Genomic DNA, 22,434 nt, shown 5'->3' on the forward strand with positions numbered 1-22,434 from the left:
TGTGGAAACAGAGTCAACAGAATATTGTTTTTAAAGTTTTCAAGTAATCCTCTAGCTTTGTTACGGTGATAGCACTCTGACTTTTCTTACAATGATTCTATAGACGGAGGGGACAGTAGCAGTGAGGAAGATAAAGAGGAATCACATGAAATGCCTGTGGAAGTGGAGCTTATGACTCAGGTTGACCAGGAGGATATTGCTATTCAGACTGGTGGAGATGAGCTAAATGACGAACTAATTCAGGAAGAGAGCTCAGAAGATGAAGGAGAATCTGAAGAGGTGGTAAAAGATCAGGAACCTGTTGCTGAAATGAAGGATGAAGGCGAAGAGACATTAAATTATCCTGACACTACCATTGACTTGTCTCACCTTCAATCCCAAAGGTAATTAAAAGCCTATTATTTTATAGTTGGGAATGATGGAAGAGTTAATCCTTACAAAGGTAATACCATGATTGACTTCATTGCTTTGACTCTCCATTGTCCTAAAATCTAATTAATCTTTTTACCATTAGATTTGGGGTAGATTTCTCTAAAGAAATTTCAAGGACCCAGGGTAGAAAAATACAGTAGATATAAAAGTGGCCAAAGTAGGTCAAAGTAGAAACAAGTAAATGAGTATAAATGCTAATAACAGAGGCAGTTGCATTAAAAAAAAAAAAAATAGGTGTTTTAATCTTTAGTGTCTTACTGATCACCAGGTAAACAATAACATAGTTCTAAATGATTTCACTGGAGTAATTAAGAACACCTTAGGAGTCTGACCAGAATGGAGTCTTAGGGTGTGTCTTAGGGTAATAACTTACTCTGTGTGTGTTTAAGTTTTATTCTCTGTGAAAACGGAATGTTACCCCTTTCATAGGGTTTTGGTGAAGATTACTTGTATATAAAGCATCTGGCAGTGCCTGGCACATAGTAAGTGTTCAGTACATGTCTGCTATTTAAGAATATATTTAAAAGTGTGAGATGAGCAATTTGATTATGTTTTAAAAATTTGTCAATGTTTGAAAATTAGGATTGTCAATAATTAAGGGTATGTATGATATGGCAGTGTTTGCAGACTTTAAATGAATGCCTTCTACAAGCTAGTAGATGCCTCGTTCTGTTTATTTCCATAGGTCCCTACAGAAATTGGCTTCAAAAGAAGAATCTTCTAGTATGGTAAGCTATTTTCAAAGTTCTGTGAAGAACATCACAGTGAATAATTTTCTACTTTTTAATTTTACTTTCTGAAAAATTAATAGTAGTGATGTTATTGTTTGTATTTGCTTGTGTTTTTTGTTTTAATTTTAATAGAGTGACAGTAAATTACAGAGCCGGAGACATTTGTCAGCCAAGGAAAGAAGGTAATCATATTTGTGTTATCTAACTGAAAAGCATATACATTTATTTTGTTACTGACATTTCAGTTATGACAGATCATTTGGCTGTTCCAAAAACTTCCCTTATTAAAATTACCAAGATTTAGAAAACCTTGTTTAGTTCTTAATATTCAGCTCTCATAGGTTTTTCTGTTTTAGAGCCCTGATCTGTCACTACAATCAGTGAGATAAGTAACATGAGTGAGACCCTTTGTTACATAAATATGTGCGATAGCGATTGCAGTGCATTAAATTGGTTGGTTCTAGGATAATATTGACAGGAACACTTGAAGATAATAAGGAAAGTTTTATTTAATAGAAAATATTTTTCTTCTTCTTTTTAATACCAGGCCTCGGAAGGCAAATAGAAAGGGAGAAGCAGAAGGAGACAACTATAGGGTAAAAAAAAAAAAAAAAATACCCACTAACACTATAGGGTTAAAAAAAAAAAAGGGGGGGGGCTTTGCAGCTAGTAAAGCACTCAAGAGACCCTAGAGTGGAGTGGACAGTAGACCCTTTTGTTAGAACAGTAGTCTTGAAACAGTTTCTGTGAACTCTCTTGAGGACATGGCACTATGCTAGATACCGAGTGTACAAAGAGGTAAAATACAGAATTTGTGCCTTCAGGAAGTTTTTGAGTCCTGGATCAGGAAGGAGCCATATTAAGTAGGGATACAGTAGTTCAGGAGTAAGAAATTGCTGTGAGTTTAGGTGTTTTGGGAAATACTATCAGATGTATACCTTAAAGATGTGTTAAGACTTATTTATGTAAATGAAGATAAGATGGTCAGATTCTGAAGAAAATAAGCATGAACAAAACAGGGCAGGGATTTGGAAGTACTATGCATAGTGCTTTGGGGAAATCATAAATAGACTGAGGTGAAAGAAGCAAGAAGTTCATGTTTGTGAACTGGTAGATGGTAAGATTGGCAAAGTGATTTTGGACCAAAAGTGGAGAACTTAATAGAATGATAAGCTAAGTATCTTTGGACTTTATCCTGAAAGTGATGAGCACTTTTGGGAGATTTTAAATGGGAATGTGACATAGGTAAATAAGGAAGATTATCTAAAAGTTCATATAGAGCAGATTACAGGAAACACTGGAGGAAGGTCTAGGAAGAAAGTGATGAGGACCTGGAATAGACAGAGGCAGCGGGGATAGAAAAGACTGCACATGAAAAGTAGCATAGTACTAGAATTTCCCCTTCCTCGTTAATATGTGTGTTTTCATGTGTTTATTCAGCTAACCTGGCAACAAATATTTTATTGAATATTTTAAGATCTGTCAAGGCCATGGTAACTTAAGACTGCAAAACCCAGTGCCTGGTCATTGAGGTGTGTGGAGGGACTGAAAGTGGCTACTGACCAAGGATGAGTAAAGGGTTAAGCCTGGCTGACTGAAAGAATGATAAATCCACGAACAAAAAATTTTCAGCTTCTCCTAATGTGATGATTTGTGCTTCTTTTATAGTGTAGTCTGGTGGTTATGTAGTTAAGCAGAAGCTATGATGTTTTACATGTTGTACATGTTCTCCTTCCCTTGTACTATTTTAGGGCACTAAGGATTTGAAATTCAAAGAATTAGACGTTCCCATTTCATTTATGTTTAGGGAAATGAAGAAGAAAAAGCTTCCAAGTGACTCAGGGGATTTAGAAGTGATAGAGGTAAAGGACAAAGGAAAAGAAAATGCTCTACACATTGAAACTCATCAGAACACAAGCAAAAGTGTCCCAGCTGTGCAGCCAATGAAGCGAGGACAGAAGGTACTAAAACTTCGGGGTGAACTGTTAAATTGAGTACTCTTTGCTCACAAATGAAGTTGTGAGGTTCTTAATTTTTTTAAGTTTAAGTGAAACAAAAGATGTAGGTAAAAAATAATCCTATGTGAGTTTCTTTGACTGAAAATCAGTTAAAGAGAGACAAGGTTTAAGGAACATGGAGATCACTGTTCTTTGTTCTTGAAGATCATCTAGATAAAACCTCTCATTTTATGTAAAGAGGAATTAGAAGATTGCGATTTGCCAGTGACACTCTGCTAGTAACAGCAGAGTGGTCGTTACTGATAATTTAGCTTAGAGGGTTTTTTTCCCAGATATTAATGAGATTTTGGTTAGAGTTCCTATATATTTTATTAAAAGTGAATAATGAAGAGGTGGTAGATACAGAATATACTTTAAAATTAAATGCTGTGGCAGTGTAAAAAGAGGAAATTATGAGTTAATATATATCAATTTATCACTGTAAAATTAAATTCCTTTGAAATCTTAAAGATCATGTTTTATGATCTTCCCTCCGTCCATAGTGGTCAAAATTTCCTGGGTTTTTTTTTTTTCCAGTGGACCCTCAAAAAAATGAACATGCCGAGCATATGGAAGGGAAGAATGTCAATTCTCATATTAATAGGTACATTCAGGGGCACCTGGGTGGCTCAGTCAGTTAAGTCACCAACTCTTGAGTCATGATATCATGATTTGTGAGTTTGAGCCCCACATTGGGCTTTGCACTATGACAGTGTAGAGCCTGCTTGTGATTCCTTCTGCTTATAATTTTTCTTTCTTTTTGTTAATGGTATATTTTTAAAACTTTCTCTTCCTGTTATTTCTGGTTATTACTGGTTTGTGGGAAGACGATTTTCTTACATTGATTTCCTATCAGGTAATCTTATTGAATATTTTAGTATTTCATTGGTAGGCCACATAGTGTCTCCAAATAATGGCTTGTTTTCTAATCCTAGTATCTATTGCTTCTGTTTTTTGCACTGGCTCAAACATCAGTACAGTGGTGCATAGAAGTAATACTGTGAATCTTTGTTAATTATACATTAAAGGGACTGTTCTAAGATTTTTATCATTGTGGGATGTTGTTTGGTAGATAGCCTTCACGAAGGGTTATTTTTAATAATGATTAGCTAATTTTATTGATTAGCATCTTTTTCTGCATCTATTATTAATCAGTTAATGTGGTAAATTACTTAACTGCTTAAATTGGCCTCTGATTTTTTATACTGCCCTTGGTTTTGCTATCTAGGTTATACCAGCTTCATAAAGTCAGTTTGGAAGTTTTTCCTTTTACTGCTCTCTAGAATTTTGTATAAAATGGATATCATTCCTTGAAATTTGATAGCATTTGCTTATAACTGGACCTAGGATTTTGGCAGTTTGTGAGTAGGTAGCATTTGCTTATAACTGGACCTAGGATTTTGGCAGTTTGTGGGTAGGTTTTTAAGTATAGTAAAACCTTGGTTTGTGAGCATAACTGGTTCTGGAAACAGGCTTGTAATCCAAAGCACTTTGTATACCAAAACAAACTTGTGATCACGTGACATTCAGTGTCACATACTACTCATGTTGCATGACATTGCTCATTTATCAGGTTTAAATTTATTAGAAATGTGTGCTTGTCTTGCGGAACACTCGCAGAACAAGTTACTTGCAATGCAAGGTTTTACTTGCACTTACTTTGTACCAGCTCCCCTGCTAGGGATGGCACATTCAGCGGCAAACAAGAAGGACCAAGTTTCTGCCTTCATTTACACAAAACAGCAATTTTGGAAAGAAGTCACTGAAGATCACATTGCTCATCCCCCTCTCTTGGTTTCTTTATTTTTGGCTCTTTACTTTTTACTCACAAGTAACTTGTTCTGCAAGTGTTCCACAAGAGGAGCACACGTTTCTAATAAATTTTAGCTTGATAAACAAGCAGAATCTTGGAATGAGTAGTAGGCAACGCTGGATCATAACTGAGCCAGTGGTTCTTGAAATCAACTGTGACATACAGGTGCTTAGGATAATAAGCATGTGTCCGGAACAAATGATGGTCTGAAACCACCTTTTTACTGTATGTGATGATTACATTTCTTCAGTGATCATAGGTCTATTCAGTTTTGTTTCTTCAAAGTTGAATTTCCTAACTTCTGTTTTCCAAGAAACTGTTCTTTTCATTGGGTTTTCCATTTCTTCGTTCAGTTTTGTGGTGATATTGTTCATTTTACTCTCAGGATTTTTAAAAAAATGTTTTTTAATGTTTTGTTTTTTGGAGAGTGCAAGTCAGGGAGGGGCACAATGAGAGGGAGACATAGAATCTGACTGAAGCAGGCTCCAGGCTCTGAGCTGTCAGCACAGAGCCACAAACTGTGAGATCATGACCTGAGCCGAAAACGGACGCTCAACAGACTGAGCCACCCAGGCACCCTCTCAGGGGTTGTTTTTTTTAAGGCATAATGTACATATAGTAAAATACACACATTTAGAGTATTTAGATCAGTGGATTTTTAAATACACATGTATCTGTGAAGCCAATAGCCAGATCAGGACATTTATTAAATATATTTCTAGGACTCACTCTTCTAGAAAGCCCACACTTGTGCCTAATTAGTATTCCCACAAAAACCAAACATAATCGCTATTATGTATAGCTAGGAGTAATGCTGAATTATAGCATTTATGTTGTGTGTGGCTTTAGTATATACTACCAATCGGTTTTCTAGAGTACTTGCACCAATTTCCTATCAAGCAGAATATCAGAATTATAATTGCTCTGCATTGTAACATTTGTTATTCTCAGCTGTCTTTTGGTCATTCAAGCGTGTATATGCCACAGTCTTATTTTGGCTTTAATTTATATGACCCTGATAACTGATATTGAACACTTTTTCATGTTTATTAGAAATTTGTCCTCTTTTTGAAGTGTCCAGTTCTAAAAATCAGGTTGTCCAGCTTTGTCATTAATGTATTTGAGTTCCTTGAAATTTTGAATATAGGTCTTTTCTTGGATATATATGTTAGAAATACTTTTCAGGCTTCCTTTTTTAATTTTTTAATTTTAGACAGGGAGGGAGCTCTTGACTGGGAGAGAGGGGCAGAGGGAGAAACAGAATCCCAAGCAGGCTCCATGCTTAGCGAGGGCCCTGGCTTGGGGCCAGCACAGGGCTTGATCTCATGACCCTGGGATCATGACCTGAGCCAAAATTGAGAGTCTGACACTCAGCTGACTTAGTGACCCAGGCACCTGCCTGACCCAGGCACCCCCAGGCTTGCTTTTTTTCATGTGTTTTTTGATGAACAGCATTTGTTAATGAAGTCCGAATGATCAATCTTTTCTTTTGTAGTTAGGTTTTTTTTGTGTGTGTCCTGTTTAAAGAAATCTTTAAAATTTGTTATTTGGGCCCCAGCTAAGATGAATAAAGGCAAATATCTTCGGAGGTGAGGCCTAGATGTCTGTGGTTTAAAAAATTACTAGGTGAAAAAGAAAATTACTAAGTGATCTGGATGTGTAGCCCAGGTAAAAGATAAAGATAAAACCGGTTTGTTGAGAAAATTCAAAGTCTTAAGAGCCTTTAACCAGGTTAGCTCTGCTGCCTTCTTCCCTTTTCTTCCTCTGTATGTATATCCTGACTCCAACCAAATCCAATAACTTGGTATTACTATGCTGTCCTGTTTTTACCTTATAGTCCTGCTGTTTGTATATTCTGATACTATAAAATTCACTTAAGACTTTCAGGTTTTACTTTATTTCTTCCCACAGTTTTTGCTTAAGCAGAAAGAAATGTCTTCCTCTGAATTACCTAAGAAATAATGTTTGCATTTAGAATCTGTTGCTTTAATTTATCCTTGCTCTTATATGTATTTTTTTCCTACCAGATGGTAAACTCCTTGAAGCAAAGGACTATGGTTTATCCATCTTTGTAGCCTCCATATTGTTTATTATAATGGTACCTCGCTCAGGAAGCATTTTGGACAGACAATAGGAGCACCTTCTCTTTACAAATATTTGTTGACTTTTTTTTTTTTTAATGTTTTATTTATTTCTAGGAGAGAGAGAGACAGCATGAGCAGGGGGAGGGTCAGAGAGAGAGGGAGTTACAGACTCTGAAACAGGCTCTAGGCCCTGAGCTGGCAGTCAGCACAGAGCCCGACGTGGGGCTCGAACCCACGAACCGCGAGATCGTGACCCAAGCGAAAGTCGGACGCTTAACCGACTAAGCCACCCAGGCGCCCCTTTGTTGACATTTTTTAAGTGAAGTTTTCCAACTAAAATCTTTTGATTTTGTAGAGTAAGATGAAAAAAATGAAGGAAAAATACAAAGACCAAGATGAAGAAGAACGTGAACTCATCATGAAATTGTTGGGGGTAAGTAACATCTAAAAATATTTTCTTCCTTTGCTTTTTAAGGAGCATCCAGACCATGGCCTATCATATGGTAGGATTCAGTACATTTTTGTTAAGATATTGACAATACTGAACATACTTACAATGTTATTTTACTTCTCTGAATTAAAGTCTGCAGGTTCAAACAAAGAAGAAAAAGGGAAGAAGGGGAAGAAAGGAAAAACAAAGGATGAACCTGTGAAGAAACAGCCCCAGAAACCCAGAGGTGGACAAAGGGCTTCAGACAGCATCAAGAAGGAAACTCCCTCTCTTGAGGTTGTAACTCAGGAGTTACAAGAGTTGGCTGTAGATGATCCACATGATGACAAGGTAAGGCTTACCACACATATGTGGGCTTTCGCTTTGTTAGTTAGGATCACTAATCCCCTCGGTTCCCAAAATAATGAGGTTTACAAGTGCTAAAACCAGGACAAGTGGTAACCTTATCCTTAATGCAAAGTCATCTTAGAAATACAACCTAAAAGACTAAATTTCCAGGATATAAGCGTAAAAATGGTCACGTTCATAATAGGTCAGTAGTTTATCACAAGCCTTTAGAAAAGAATTATATGCAGAGGCTTTGATTCTAGTGGGAACTTAGTTAAAATAAGACAAATAATTGGGATTATGTTGAAGATGAGTAGAAAGTAACTTTGTACCTCCCTAGATTTTTCTATGGGAATATATGCTGTATCATCTTACATAATGTTTAAACTGCCAAGTGCCCTGGTTGAAAAATCAGTGAGAACTTTTTTCTAGGTAAGATGGTTGCCTGAGTACAAGCAGCTCAGCTTTAAGTAGATCTTCCTGGGGCGCCTGGGTGGCTCAGTCAGTTAAGCCTCAGACTTCGGCTCAGGTCATGATCAGTTTGTGGGTTTGAGCCCCACATCAGGCTCTGTGCTGACAGCTAGCCCAGAGCCTGGAGCCTGCTTCGGATTGTGCGTGTCTCTCTCTCTCTGCCCCTCCCCCACTCGCACTCTGTCTCTCGAAAATACACAAAAAGTAGATCTTGAAATCCTGAGCAAAGGATTTATTTTATAAAATTGGAAAAAAATTTACTTAGCCTATATTTTATTTATTGCAGTTAAAGCTTTGGTTAGAATTGTTCTGTTCAGTGAAGATACTGCTTACAGGGATTCTAAATGTGTTACTGCTTTTTTCTCTGAACAGTGTTATAACTAAGTGTGATCCTCAGATTTTTTCACTGTTCTCCTATTTGTAATTCAGTAAACTCATTAATATTGAGGTATTACAAATCATACATAAAAATATCTACTTAGAGATCATCTAAGGAAAGCAAACAAAATTAAACTTCTGTTTTTATTTTTTTATTTACCTATTGTGTGGAGAGAGAGTCCCAAGGAGGCTCCACATGGTCAGCACAGAGCCTGATGTGGGGCTCGAGCTCATAGCTGGTGAGATCATGACCTGAGCTGAAATCTAGTGTCAGATGCTTAACCGACTGAGACTCACAGGCACCCCTAAGCTTACCTTAATAGTGAAATTTTTTTCTTAGAACTATTGAAGGGAAACTAAAAAATAGAAGTTCTGTTCACCAGGATTCTCCCATTTTCTTTTGGCAAACATACGAAATTTAGTTGTCATTTTAAATTGTCATTCTACATTTTATTTTATTGTTTTAGTAAATAATCCAAATGAAAGTCCTTTTTTTAAAAAAAACTTCAGAGAACAATCCTTTTTCTCTTTGAATGACATTGCTCTCCAAAATACTAGATGCACAAATTAATGCACTAGAGTTTTGGGACATTGAAGAACACATTCTTGGGGTCCATAACCTGTTGGTTCAATGTAATAGTCTTGTATTAATATTTTTTTCTTCTCATAGTTTTTAATCATGTTGAATTTCAATTTAAGTTATAGCTGACTTTTAAAATTTTTATGTTTGGAGCAGGAGGAGCAAGATCTGGATCAACAGGGTAATGAGGTATGATTTTGTGCTGGGGTCCCTACTGTGACACACACTGAATACAGTCTAGCTCCCAGAACATTTTATACACAGTTTCTAACTAATTAAAACTTAAAGGCTAGGACAAGATCACAGGCCCTAGATTCCAACAGTCTGGGTTTGAATCCCAACTTTGCTAAATAGAATTGCAGCCTTGAATCCTTGTTTATTGTGCTTCCATTTCCTCATCTCAAGAGTCTGGGTAATTGTCCTTACCAGGAGAGAGTTGTTTTGAAAATATACATGAAGCATTTAGAGAAGTCCATGACACATAGTAACACTACTTCAGCACCAAGCATCTTATCTACGTTTATTCATGTTGCTAAATATGGCTAATCTTATAGGCAGCCCACCAAAGGGCAACTCTACGAAGGCTCTAAGATTCTTCCTTAAGAACAGGCAAAAATGCCCAGGGGCTGAGGGGAATGGGGACGGAAAATCCCCTCTGGTCAGGAACTACCGGTGTAGCCAAAGTATTAGTCCCATTTCCAAGCAATGGATTTAAATCTTTGTGGTCATTATTCTACATCGTTTTTAATCCATAGCAGTTTTCTGCAATGAGTACTGTTACCCAACAGGTTTTTTCTCTTTTTCTCTTGTATGTATTTACAAGTTTTTGAAAATCATTGAGAATAATGCTATGGGAAAATTTTTTAGTAAAGAATGTTAAGTATAAATACCATTGGTCTTAAGACTGTAGGTCTATCAGAAAAAGATAAAAATATGTTGAAGTATTAGTTTTCCTTTTTTAGGACTAGTATGCATTTTATGATTGTTTTTGTTTTCCCTTTTTAGGAAAATCTCTTTGACTCTTTGACAGGGCAGCCACATCCCGAAGATGTATTACTGTTTGCCATTCCAATATGTGCCCCTTACTCCACCATGACAAACTATAAGTAAGTCATCTTTAGTTTAAAGTAGCTCAATAGTGAGTTATGAATTGTTTTGAAATCTCTATTTAGTAATACACGTAATTCCTTTTTAAAGATACAAAGTGAAACTTACTCCTGGAGTTCAGAAAAAGGGAAAAGGTATTTAAAATTTTTTTCAGTTATGATTTTGAACACTTCTTCGCTGAACAGAAGTAGATTCTTGTATTTTCTATTTACAGCTGCAAAAACAGCCTTGAATAGTTTCATGCATTCCAAAGAAGCAACAGCAAGAGAAAAAGACTTATTTCGCAGTGTAAAGGTAAAGTATTCCTCCAGAAGTCTGGAGGTTGGTGGTGCAATTAAAAATGTTAGCAGTTATACTTCTCTACTTTTGGTTCTTTCTTTAATACATGCCAAGCTGCAGATCTTGTTCTGGTAGAAAATGTCTTACTAGAAGCAGTAAAATAAGATCATTTCAGTTGAAAATTTTGGAAATGCCTGCCTTTTAACAGCAGAGGACACATAATTGTCATAAAAGAAACAGGACTACCATATAAAATTTGAAGATACTCAGCAATTCTCTTTTTTTAGGACACGGATTTATCAAGAAACATTCCTGGCAAAGTCAAAGTGTCTGCACCCAATCTTCTGAATGTAAAAAGAAAATAGCTGAAATCCTAAAATATTTGAGAAGAGCCAATTTTATAGTCTTTTGAAAGTTCAGAGATGAAAACACCATGTAACAAGACTTCCGCATTTAAATATGAACTAAATATTGCCTTGCTATATTCGCCAAAAGGACTTACTGGTTTTGTTTTGTTTTTTCCCAGTTTTATAGAAAGGAAACGCTATGATAGGGTTTCCTAAAATATTTGTGGACAGTTAAATGCTAATTGTATACAGCTGTAGTTATTCTACATTTTTTTAAAATTTTAGGAGGTTAATACTAAGTTTTCATTTCGTGTTGTAAAGGAACTGAAGTGTGCAGTGGCTCAGTCGCTTACACTGCTGACTTAGCCTACCGTGCATAGCGCCTCAGAGCTCTGTTACTCACAGGCCAGTCCCAAGAGGTTTTGTGTGTTCTGGTGCGCTGGTGGGGGCTGGGGGCAGTTAAGTAGAGGCAGAAGGTTTCCAAGACTTAACCCTAAATGCTTGTCAAAAAATATTAGACCAGATTTAAAATAGACGTAATTCAGCCTAAGAAATAACACCTAGAAAAACTGGTATTGATCGTATTGATCATTTCCATGCATTTATACTTCACTTTTCATCCTCATTTCTTCCTTGTAACCTCATTCAGTTCTGTACCATTTTATTTTCTACCTCTAGTAATTATCAGCATGTTACAGAGTATCTTAACCTAGGATATCGTAAGTGCACTTTTAGGCTTAAGACTCCTGCCACAGCTTTCTTCTTCTGTCTCCTAACGAATGGAGAATAAAGTCCTACATCATTTCCATTCTTCTAGGAGCTAAAAAAACCCTCACTTTTTAAATGATTAAACAAACAATGGCTACCTATAGTCAATACGACCACTTGCCCCAGCCCCTATACCAAAGCATTAAGGTCAAAGTACTAAACAGCTGTTGGTCCTTCCAGAATTTCTTTTACCAGCTTAGTCCTACTGATGATGTATTTCCATTTGAAATTAATGTTAAAAAAAAAAAAAACAAAACCCTTGTAATTGCACATATAGCAGTGTTGTAAATACGNGATAAGAATAACTAGTATAATGTTTCTATAGCTATATATGCTGAAGTTACCAAAAAGGAAATCTAATAACCATTCCTTGGGGTAAAAAGCCAAGTATTATTTTCTTTTGCTTTAATAGAAGACATTTACTGGTGTTAAATACATTTATTGTAAACTTTAGACACAAAAATAGGTTCTCTAGGCCATTCACATGCACATTAAAACCAAAAAGCTGCAAACTACAACAATGCATATAATTATACAAACAATGCCACTCTCTGATGTTTACAGAATTGCTATCCATGCAAGGTGATCAGAGGCATTATCTATGAAGCCTTAAGATCCAGAAGTGTTGTTACTACCAAACCTCTGATTAACACTGTGAAGTAAGTGTTTTGGAAGGCAGTTCCACGAGTTGGCTAACATTTCTTTAAAGCAAATGACTGCTTCTAAGCTTAGCCTGAAAGTGGACAAGAGAAAAATAAATTTACTGTTTTAGAAGTACATTAACTTGAAGAATTAACCAAAAAATAAACAAGCCCACTTTGTTTAAAGATTTTCGTAAGAACTAGTTTTATCAATGAAGACTTGTCATTGCTTTTAAGTTCTCTATTAACCTGGTTTTTCAAGAGCACTAATTTAAAATAATCTGAATGCTAAGTAAAAAGTTACTTACCTTACAAGAGATTTTGGTTGAACTGAAAATATAAGTATTTCATTACTGTGTGCCTGAAAAATATTTAATGAAGAACACATTAAAAAGTAAGTACTTCACAAGTCTCAGAATAGGATGAAGTGTCCTTTAACACAGGGTAGTAAGTATACTTACAGCTCTGTGATGGACAAGAAGGTTATTGGCACATCCACCAAAAACAATGACTTCTCCTTCGTCACTGGCACAAGCTGTGTGCCATAATCTATATTTAAAACAAATGCTTGAGTTTTAAGTTACCCAAACACCACGTTGACAATTTATACTACGAACTGAATGATGAAATAAAGACTAGACATTTTCAGTATAGACCAAAACCTAATGCTGAGAAGCAATCATCTTAAGTCAAAAGCTAGAAAAATCAATTAATGTCTGTTTTATCTGGATATTATTTTCTCTCTCTGTTCCAGCCCAAACTTCTGCAATGAGGGGTTTGAACTGAATGATCTGTTCTCTAGGTCTTTGTTAGCAATAAAAATCTTACAGGAGATGTGTGGTACATGCCCTCTTGATCTTCTTTTCATAGGCAGGGCCAGTTGACTTTAAACACTTGAAGGATGCTGTGAATCTGTCTGACATACTCAAAGTATCAGGCCTGGTAATTCTATGGAAAGAATTTTTGTGCCAGATGAAGCCTTTGTGGCATAAGTGTACTTAAATCCGAGGCTTGTGGGGAAATGCAGGCTGACCTACCTACGTATGCTTTGAATACCAGTTGTGATTCTATCATTTGCTTTGGCAGTTTTCTTAAGAATTCTTGAGATTAACAAAAATAACTCTTCTTTTTTGGGTGATTTAATATTTATTATACAGTGCTACTGCAACTCTAATAGAAAGTTCTGGATTTTCCCCCCATATGCATTCTTTAAGGTTTTGAAATTCTCTCCAGCTTTGTTTTTTAATGACAAACCTAGAAACAGCTCAATCTAAAGAGCTTGATTAACTACATCAATTTTATGATAAAAACATGAAAGTCAACATCCAGCCCTGTTTTTTATGCACCATGAAAGCATTGGTTTTCTTTTCTTTCAAAAGGTCATGATGTTAGGGGTGCGTAGGTGGCTCAGTCTGTTAAGCATCTGACTCCTGATTTCGGCTCAAGTCATGACCTCATGGTTCCTGAGACCAGGTCTGCATGTGCGCACTGCCAGCACAGAGCCTGCTTGGAACTCTCTCTCTCCCTACCCCGCTCATGCTTAGACAGGTGCTCGCTCTCTCAAACATTTAAAAAAAAAAAAAAAAAAGGAGGGGTGTATGATGTTAAACCTTAGCGAATGCTAGTTATAATAAGAATGGTGGACGTAATGTAGTCACAGATTTCTTCAATCATTACCAGTCTTGTACATCTTTTTTTTTTAAGGTTTTAAGTAATTCCTACACCCATCGCGGGGCTCAAACAACCCTGAGATTAAGAGTCACATGCTCTACTGACTGGCCAGCCAGGCACCCCCAGTCTCCTACTGAATAACTGAGGTCCATAAAGATGTACAAGAATTACTTTTTAAATAGTTTGTACCTTGGCTTTTCAGCGTAGGGATGATTAAACTGTATCCATTCATTTTTACTGATGCAGTAAGTCCAAGCATCACCTGATTGAAGCAGAGAAAGAAGAGCCATGAAGTATGTTATTTTGTTAATGGGACATTGATGTTTAAAGGGCACAGCGTTAGCAAGAAAAGTAATAGACTGTGAGGAGAAAAAGAAAGTATAAATCCTTGTTTTTCCCTGCACTTAACCAAGTAAACCCTTTGCAAGTCACAACCCTTCAGTGGGGCTTTTAAGGGCTGCACTGGACAGAACAGATCAATGTTATAGTATAAAAACAATTACAGATTTGTTATAGGATCAAAAATAATAAGCAAACCTTCCAACCAACCCTATAGCCCTCTTTACATCTAAAATAGAATTTTTTCCATATATATATATGTAAAACATATGAACGATATATAATGATTTCTTATATTTTTAAAGGACTTACTTAGTGGCTGTTTATCAGTGGTAAAGCCTCCAAAGAGAAAGAGATGATCTGAAGAAACTGGTGTTAGTGAATGCCAAGATCGGCCAACTGGGCATATGCCTTGTGGAATTCTGAAAATAATAGCTAAGTTACAATATCTGTGTTTAAATGCCACTGTTTAACACAGAAATATTGCTATTTTCTTTGAAAATCTATACAGAATTTATGAAAAGAAACTTTAAAAAGGCTTCTTGGTATTAATAGCTACATACTTGGTATTAACTATGTTCTTAGGAGGTTAGTGAACTTCAGACCTTTTCAACAAACACTGAGCACATGCTGTATGCCAGGCACAGTTATGGGAACAGGAAATCAAAAAATAAAATTCCTTCTTTAAGGATCTAGAGATTTTTATTTAAAGTCAGTTATATAATGTACTTGCTTCAATTTTCTGTGCTAACAGAAGAAAAACATTAAAAAATTTTAGTAATTATCTAAAGTGGTACATACAATTCATTCCACTCCCATGTATCCAGATTAAGACAGTGAAGATCATTCATTCTAGCATCCTGAAAAAGGATAATTAAGTAATTATCGTGAATGACTCATAAGCAAGTCATTGAAACTGTTCATATACTTACTCGATATCTGCCTCCAAACACAAAGCCTTTGTTTCCAACTGTTGCACAGGCATGGGCAGCACGAGGTGAAGGTGCTTTACCCTATAAAAGTCATAAAAGCAATTTTTTAAAATAAACACCAGAGTCTCTCTGGATGTGGGATGAGGATATGCAAGACACTTGAGCTTAAAGGCTCAAGACATCTAGCAGATGTCTAGTCAACAGCAGTACTAACCCAGGGAGCTGTAATTTTAGATTGTTGAGACGTATTACTGAATGCACTAATTAACAGAATGTTTTTTTTTTTTTTTTAAATAATAAAATGTAGCACATTATAGGATACCTGTGTCAGAGGAAAAAGAAATCGAATATTTGAGTAACTTACAGTGTAGTGCCAAGTCATTTACTTAGTTATAAGCAATACCCCTTAACATCTATTTGAGAGTAGATGCTGGCTTAGACCACACATTATACTTTTCTGAGGTATGGACTCCTTAGAGAATAATGAAAGCAATGGATTTCCTCTCCAGAAAAACAAGAATGAACTGTCAATTTTACACCACCTCCCAATTCCCTCTCTCCTCCAGGTAGCCTTACTTTAATAATTCATTATTGTTCAGTAACTCACAGTAGTTATAGGCTGACTCCAGATAAATGTTTCGGTGTCTAAAATATGTACATGATCATTCCATCCTCTTGGGTGACTTGAATTCTACAGAAAATGAGTAAGAATCTGAGTTATTTTTTCAATATAATACAAACAATATTTGTAAAATTATATCCTTGTCTGGTTTATGAAAAAGGTAAAATGAACAAGACTAACACAAGATGTATTATTTCAACATACTAAGTAGACCATATACAAATATGAAGCTTCACTTACCCAAAAAGATGTTTCATCAAATTCAAAAGTTCCCAATACTTTATCTTCAGGTAAATATCCATAACCTCCAAAAAATATTAACCTGTTTGATAAAAAAAACAAGACACTAGAAATTCTAACACCCACAGGTTAGGAATGTACAAGAAGTTTTTCTTCTATCATGGTAGGAATGGAGAAGGCATGCTTGAATATATGAAAATACTTATTCACAGAATAATGCCTACTATGCCTAATTATGTCTTAGGTGTTAAGTGCTTTGATTTATTAACTCACATAATCCCCATATGGGCCCTAGAAGTTATGTTCTAGGGTTACAGTGTTTATGGGATAAGGATACTTGAATGGCAAAACCACTTTGCAAATAAAACCCCAAACCTATGGGGCTGCTAACTCACTTGTTTTTATATACCCAGACGCCAAGTTTATCCTTTGACGATGGAGGAATTCCTTGGCAATCAATCCTTTCCCACTGTAGTACTCTGTCTGTAGACCTTGAATCCAGCATGTAAAACTGTCAGAAGCAATGATTTCAGTTAGATTTGGTTATGCAAGAGAAATTCAACCTTGGCACTTAATTTTGTTGTGATTTATGATAACAGGAACGTCATCTAATTCAGTTCTCCTAAAATTGACTATAGACTGTTACTGGCCCAAATCTACATAAGGAACTTATGCCAGAATATAAATTACCTAAGTCACTAAGCACCCTGTTGAGCTCACTTTTTTCCAATAGCCACATTTTTTTTGGATGAAGGAATAGAAGTGCATTGTGCCTTACATAGGCACTTTGAGTTATTCTAATCTATGGGTATGACCAAAAAATTCAACTAAGCAATTTCACTTTCAAATTCAATTTAACAAACATGTCTTAAGTGCCTACTTTAGGAGGTAAGGCTGAATGTTAAAAGATTAAGTACTGGTCTATCTTTTAAAGGGTTCACATCCAGATACTTGAATAAACCTGTCCATTATATATATCTTTTTACTTCTCCTAAGACTCCTAAGCCTCCTTTTGATCAAACTTAAAATACTCAACTCTAGCCACCTTTCTGTCCATCCCTAAAGCCATAGCTTTCTTTCCCAAGCCGCTTCACGTTGTGTCAAAGTTCTCTTTCTCCTCCTTGGGCCTAAAAAACACAGGGCTCCACTACAGCCCGTAGCAGTGCCTCACAGAATCATTTAGGCACAGAACCTTTTCTTCACAAAATCTTAAGCAAAAGCCTAACTGAAGTAAAGCTACACTTGTTAAGATGGATCACTAGGGGGGTGATCCAGAGACTGCCTAACACCAGGACTCTCCTCCCACGGGGGTTCCAAGGCATCTCAGAGAAATCCCTAGAGATCCTAGGAATAATCTGAAACTATGTCATCCACAAGCTCCAGTCACACCAAACCACTCAGCGCTTCCATGAACAAAATTTGCTTATACCTCTGCCTCCTGGTACTGTTATCTTGACTACCCCTTCCAGTTATGATTCTATTCAACCCTCTTGGGTAAAGACTTTCCTTATTCTCTTCTTCCATCCTGCCAAACACAACGTCAAGGATTCTTTTTCAGATTTAACAATATTTACTGAGCTCTTCTACTATGAGCCAGGCTCTGTGTATCTCCTTATATGCTACTGGAATCATCTACTTATTATGTGTGTCCCCTTTAGACTATGAGCTCCTAGAAGCGGGAACTGTATCACTGCTCTCTGTGTCTCCAATGTCTAACCAAGTGCTCAGCATACAAGGTGCTAAGTTGCTAAATAAATTTATTAAGAGACTCCCTAAACCATACGCATCTTTCTCCTTGGTATTTGTGTCTTACTGGCCTGAGAGAACAACTGTCATCTTTTTCCTATCTGGAAAAAACAAAAAGTCTGAACAACAGTATCTTAAGGTACCATATTATGGGAACTTTACTATATAAAATTTTGTCAGTATTAATTTATCCTTATAGCCAAATGGTGGTCTGTTCATTTTACCCTGCTTCTCATGACTGCATCTTGTTTTCATTTGGTTTACTAATATTTACCTAACACCCAGGGTTCTAACAGACCAAAGCTGCAAAGGGCACAAAGAAAAAACACGAGATTACTGCAACCAAGTTATCAAAGTTGATTTTACAAAAGGGCTAGAGAAATAGGGACTGGTAGACAAAATATTAAAATGCACATTCATACCATTATCAAGTACATACATTTTTTAACCGGGACAGGAATAAGTGTGGGCTAACTTTAGAAATCGAAGGTTGTCTGAAAAAGAGTAAAGTTGCCTTAAACCATAATCCTTAGAAACACTAACCTTATTCGTATTGCCTCTTGAATGGTGTCCTCCAAACAAGTAGAGCACCCTGTCCACACACACTGCACAGCTTCCTGACATAGAAGGAGGAACATCCCCTTCTGTGTTAATTTTTTTCCTGAGGGCAAAAAGACTGAATGTAAATGTTTCCCGAAAGAGAAGACATGCACAAGTTCCTCATTTTTCTTCTATCCCCATAATAAAGGGAAAAAATAGAATGGGCTGGCCGGCTAGATAATGTCTGGGCTCTCATCTACGTCTAAAAGTATTTAAGAATGAGTTCCTTCCTCTTGCTTCACCCATTCCCCAGGCAGCCCCAATGGACCCCACACATAGGGAGGAGAAGCTCATGAAGCCCAGTGTTCTAAAATCCCGGGAGCACACCTTTTATGTTATTTTATTGACACAACCATAAGTGGCTTATTTTGGTTTTGGGTCGCCCAGGGACCTGAAAGGAAAACTTCATCCCACTCCTGACAGATTAATTGAACAAGTGTGTTTTATTTAGCCACCTTTATAGCCCTTCAAATGAATCTGATTCAAACTTTAGGTAGGACTACAGGCACTTAGGTAATACTTTTATAGGCCAAGCACTTCTGTGAGTGGTTTGCGTGCTTTCAATCATTCCGAATCTAAAACTGAATCAAAAAGGCCTAAGAAATTTACAGTTCAGAGTATTAACAGGATTAGGATCTGCTCACTCTATCACTTTATGTTAAGCTTTAAGTTTGGCAGGCTTAGTTTTACAAATTTCTTATGGAGCTCAATTTTTTTAAAAATATGTAGAATTCCCCTATTAAAGGAATGCCATTATAAATGTCTAGTTCTCTAAAAATAAAAAACAAATGATGATGAAACAGCTCAAATCAACTTTTTAGTTGAAAAAAAAAGTTTTTTAATGTTTTTTATTTATTTCTAGGAGAGAGAGAGAGACAGCGTGAGCAGGGGAGGGTCAGAGAGAGAGGGAGTCACAGACTGAAACAGGCTCCGGGCTCTGAGCTGGCACTCAGCACAGNCTTTTCAAAGTTTTTAATGTTTATTTTTGAGAGAGAGAGAGAATGCAAGCAGGGGAAGGGCAGAGACAGAGAGGGAGATGCAGAATCTGAAACAGGCTCCAGGCTCTGAACTGTCAGCACAGAGTCCAAAGTGGGGCTCGAACTCACTAACTGTGAGATGACCTGAGCCAAAGTTGGATGCTTAACTGACTGAGCCATCCAGGGGTCCCATTTTTAGTAGAACTCTTAAAATTCTGCCAAGAGCCTCTTTGAGTACCACTGTCACAAGACTGGCAAAAGATCCTTTTCAGAATATCCCCAGTTGTATGGAAGGCAAAGTTCTTTTTTTTAAACAAAACACACTATTTTAGAGAGACCTGTATAGAAATTTTAATGTTAGAGCTCATTAAAATAAAACACCACCTTTATTTCTAGCAGATACAATCTAGAAATTCTTTTCTCATTTTCCATATAACAGAAGGTACAACATGGTGAAAAAACATATATGGAACTTTTATTATTACATTTCCATTCCAGAATTGGAAGCCTCTGTCTCTTTATTTTAGTATTACAATGATACTACATGGAGCCCGGAATAGAAGTTTCTTCAAAGGTCATTAAAGCACCAAGTAGGGGCACCTGGGTGACTCAGTCAGCTAAGCGTCCGACTCTTGATTTTGGCTCAAGTCATGATCCCATGGTTCATGGGTTCCAGCCCAATGTCATCACAGAGCCTGCTTGGGCTTTTCTCTCTCAAAATAAATAAACTTAAAAAAAAAATCACCAAGTAATTACTGAAGAGTTGCTAATATATGCTTAGCAGCTAAACTGAACTAGTAGAAGGCTGATTTTAGAACATACAGATAACTCTCCTCCTTCAAATAAAATCGTTTTATTTACTGGAATGGGTTTTACAGAGTTTTTGTTTACAACCTTACTTGAATTTTTTAGTCCCCCTCATAATATCCACAGTTACCATCTTCCAGTCTCCATGTTGTAGATCCATAGTTCTTCTCTAGGCAGATAAAAGTCATATAATCCTCTGACTTGATTACTCTAAGAAGAATAAAAAAATACAAAATATAAAAAAAAATTGGTATTCTAAAGACGCACTACTGTATATTTTTTCATATCTACCTTGTTTGCAATAGTTAATGAGAGGAGACGTTAAATAGGTCTTACGATACAATTCTGTTGAATGGACGATGTTCTGCGCTCCAGGCCACATACTTAATACAAATGACCCTTAAGTCAGGTTTTTGACACAGCAGGTGCAGTGCTGCAGGAAGTAAGTCTCTGGGAAATCTCTAAGGTCACATTATTCCTGAACAGACCACACCCCAGGTTTCAGTTGCAGGACTTCAGGAGAGGTTAGCTGTGCTGTGGTTTGCACACTAAAGACGGTTCTGTGCAAGTGCCAGACTCACTAACACAGGTCATTTTCTAGCCATTTTTACTCATCTATCCATTCTCTACCAAGGAACAGGGAGGGCAGAATTGCAAGCGGGCAATGATTCAATCAATATGCAGAATCTTCTGTTCATTGTTCTGCTCCGTTTCCCTTCGGATAGTAATTCTTAACAATGAGTTTACCATATACCATAACTAGTGGAGTGCAACCAACAGATCACTCTCTTTAAAAAAAAAATTTTTTTTAATGTCCATTTTTAAGAGAGAGAGCCAGAGCACAAGTGGGGCAGGGGGAGAGGGGGACACAGAATCCAAAGCAGGCTCCAGGCTCCGAACTGTCAGCACAGAGCCTGATTGGGGCTCGAACACAGGGACCACAAGATCATGACCTGAGCCGAAGTTGGACACTCAACTGACTGAGCCACCCAGGCTCCCCAATGGGTTACTTTCTTTTAATCCTTATAACAATCCTAAAAAGTAGTTGAGATTTCAAGAAAACCGGTTTTTTAGAGAAGTAAGTAATTTGCCCAAGGTTACTTGGCAAGTAACTGTGGAATGAGGATTCTACCCTCCTTTCCCTGAATTTGCAACTTCAATCACTGCCTGACCTCCCCAGCCTTTGAACCTCCCTGGCCACTTTTTGAACAATGTCAACATATGGTAAACAACAGCAGTTCACGGAGAATGGGTGTCAGAGTCTAATAAGCTTGGCTATTATACAGTATTAGAGCAGGTGGCCACATAGACATTTCTCTTTCTATCCCACCACTTACAAAGAGAAGGCTGGAAGCAAGACAGCAGGCTGACCCTGGGTAGCTCAGCCTGGTCTGAAGAGGAAAAGGGACTATTGTGTGGGAGGCTAAAGTTTATTGCCTTCAAAACAATATCCAAGGGCTTGTCGGGGTTCTAGCCAAAATACTGAGGACAGCCTGTTTTGGAACCACTCACCCACTTCACTGGTCATGCTTCCATCGTGCCTAAGTCCTAGGCATCCGGGGCCTCAAACACCATCAGAGACCTTCGTTCCTGGGGTGCCTCAGTCTGTTAAGCATCCAACTTCGGTTCAGGTCATGATCTCACCTCGTGATCTCACAGTTAGTTCATGGGTTTGAGCCCTGCTCTGCTGTCAGCACAGAGCCCAGTTCGGATCCCCGGTTGTGCCTCCCCCCCTGCCCCCCCCATCCCTCCCTTGCTCTCTCTCAAAAGTTAACATTTTAAAAAAGGAAAGAAAAAGCAAAATCTTTCTTCCTGACAATCCTCGCTCTCCCCACTCCCCAAAGTCAAGTCCCATTTCCTGCAATGCTGATTTTTACAAAAAATTATGAATATGTAGTTTAGACCAAAGTGTGACTAACAGGTTAACTTTTCTCCAATGGATTTACATTTTAATAAAGGTCACTACATAACTGCCCCTTCCTCCTACCAACTACTCTCCTCTAAACAGCTATTCATCGGGTGCTGAGGAAAATATTGCAGATTAATTAGGACTGGCAAAAAAAAAAAGCTTCTGTGGTTCAACTAAATTAGGAC

General features: G+C 37.1%; 2 protein-coding genes across 2 annotated transcripts in view; one reads left to right on the forward strand and one right to left on the reverse strand.

Moving 5' to 3' along the window:
• NEMF (nuclear export mediator factor) overlaps positions 1-11,147 on the forward strand; it is a 53,084-nt gene extending 41,937 nt beyond the window's left edge. Inside the window, exons 23-33 of the mRNA XM_077761270.1 lie at positions 104-383; positions 1,118-1,160; positions 1,296-1,345; positions 2,971-3,124; positions 7,413-7,490; positions 7,641-7,838; positions 9,421-9,453; positions 10,270-10,370; positions 10,462-10,505; positions 10,586-10,665; positions 10,938-11,147. Coding sequence (XP_077617396.1) covers positions 104-383; positions 1,118-1,160; positions 1,296-1,345; positions 2,971-3,124; positions 7,413-7,490; positions 7,641-7,838; positions 9,421-9,453; positions 10,270-10,370; positions 10,462-10,505; positions 10,586-10,665; positions 10,938-11,015 — 1,139 coding nt within the window. The 3' untranslated portion in view covers positions 11,016-11,147. The remainder of the gene's footprint in view (positions 1-103; positions 384-1,117; positions 1,161-1,295; positions 1,346-2,970; positions 3,125-7,412; positions 7,491-7,640; positions 7,839-9,420; positions 9,454-10,269; positions 10,371-10,461; positions 10,506-10,585; positions 10,666-10,937) is intronic.
• A 988-nt stretch (positions 11,148-12,135) lies between these two features.
• KLHDC2 (kelch domain containing 2) overlaps positions 12,136-22,434 on the reverse strand; it is a 12,480-nt gene continuing 2,181 nt past the window's right edge. The window contains exons 2-13 of the mRNA XM_077761271.1: positions 20,471-20,550; positions 18,500-18,617; positions 16,606-16,721; positions 16,211-16,292; positions 15,956-16,039; positions 15,349-15,429; positions 15,218-15,276; positions 14,729-14,838; positions 14,267-14,339; positions 12,868-12,955; positions 12,715-12,767; positions 12,136-12,498 (exon numbers count right to left, since the gene is read on the reverse strand). Of these exons, the coding sequence (XP_077617397.1) occupies positions 12,375-12,498; positions 12,715-12,767; positions 12,868-12,955; positions 14,267-14,339; positions 14,729-14,838; positions 15,218-15,276; positions 15,349-15,429; positions 15,956-16,039; positions 16,211-16,292; positions 16,606-16,721; positions 18,500-18,617; positions 20,471-20,550 (1,068 nt within the window). The 3' untranslated portion in view covers positions 12,136-12,374. The remainder of the gene's footprint in view (positions 12,499-12,714; positions 12,768-12,867; positions 12,956-14,266; positions 14,340-14,728; positions 14,839-15,217; positions 15,277-15,348; positions 15,430-15,955; positions 16,040-16,210; positions 16,293-16,605; positions 16,722-18,499; positions 18,618-20,470; positions 20,551-22,434) is intronic.

This window comes from Crocuta crocuta, unplaced genomic scaffold, assembly GCF_008692635.1.
Source record: "Crocuta crocuta isolate KB4526 unplaced genomic scaffold, BGI_CrCroc_1.0 scaffold163, whole genome shotgun sequence".
NCBI classification, from domain to species: Eukaryota; Metazoa; Chordata; class Mammalia; order Carnivora; family Hyaenidae; genus Crocuta; species Crocuta crocuta.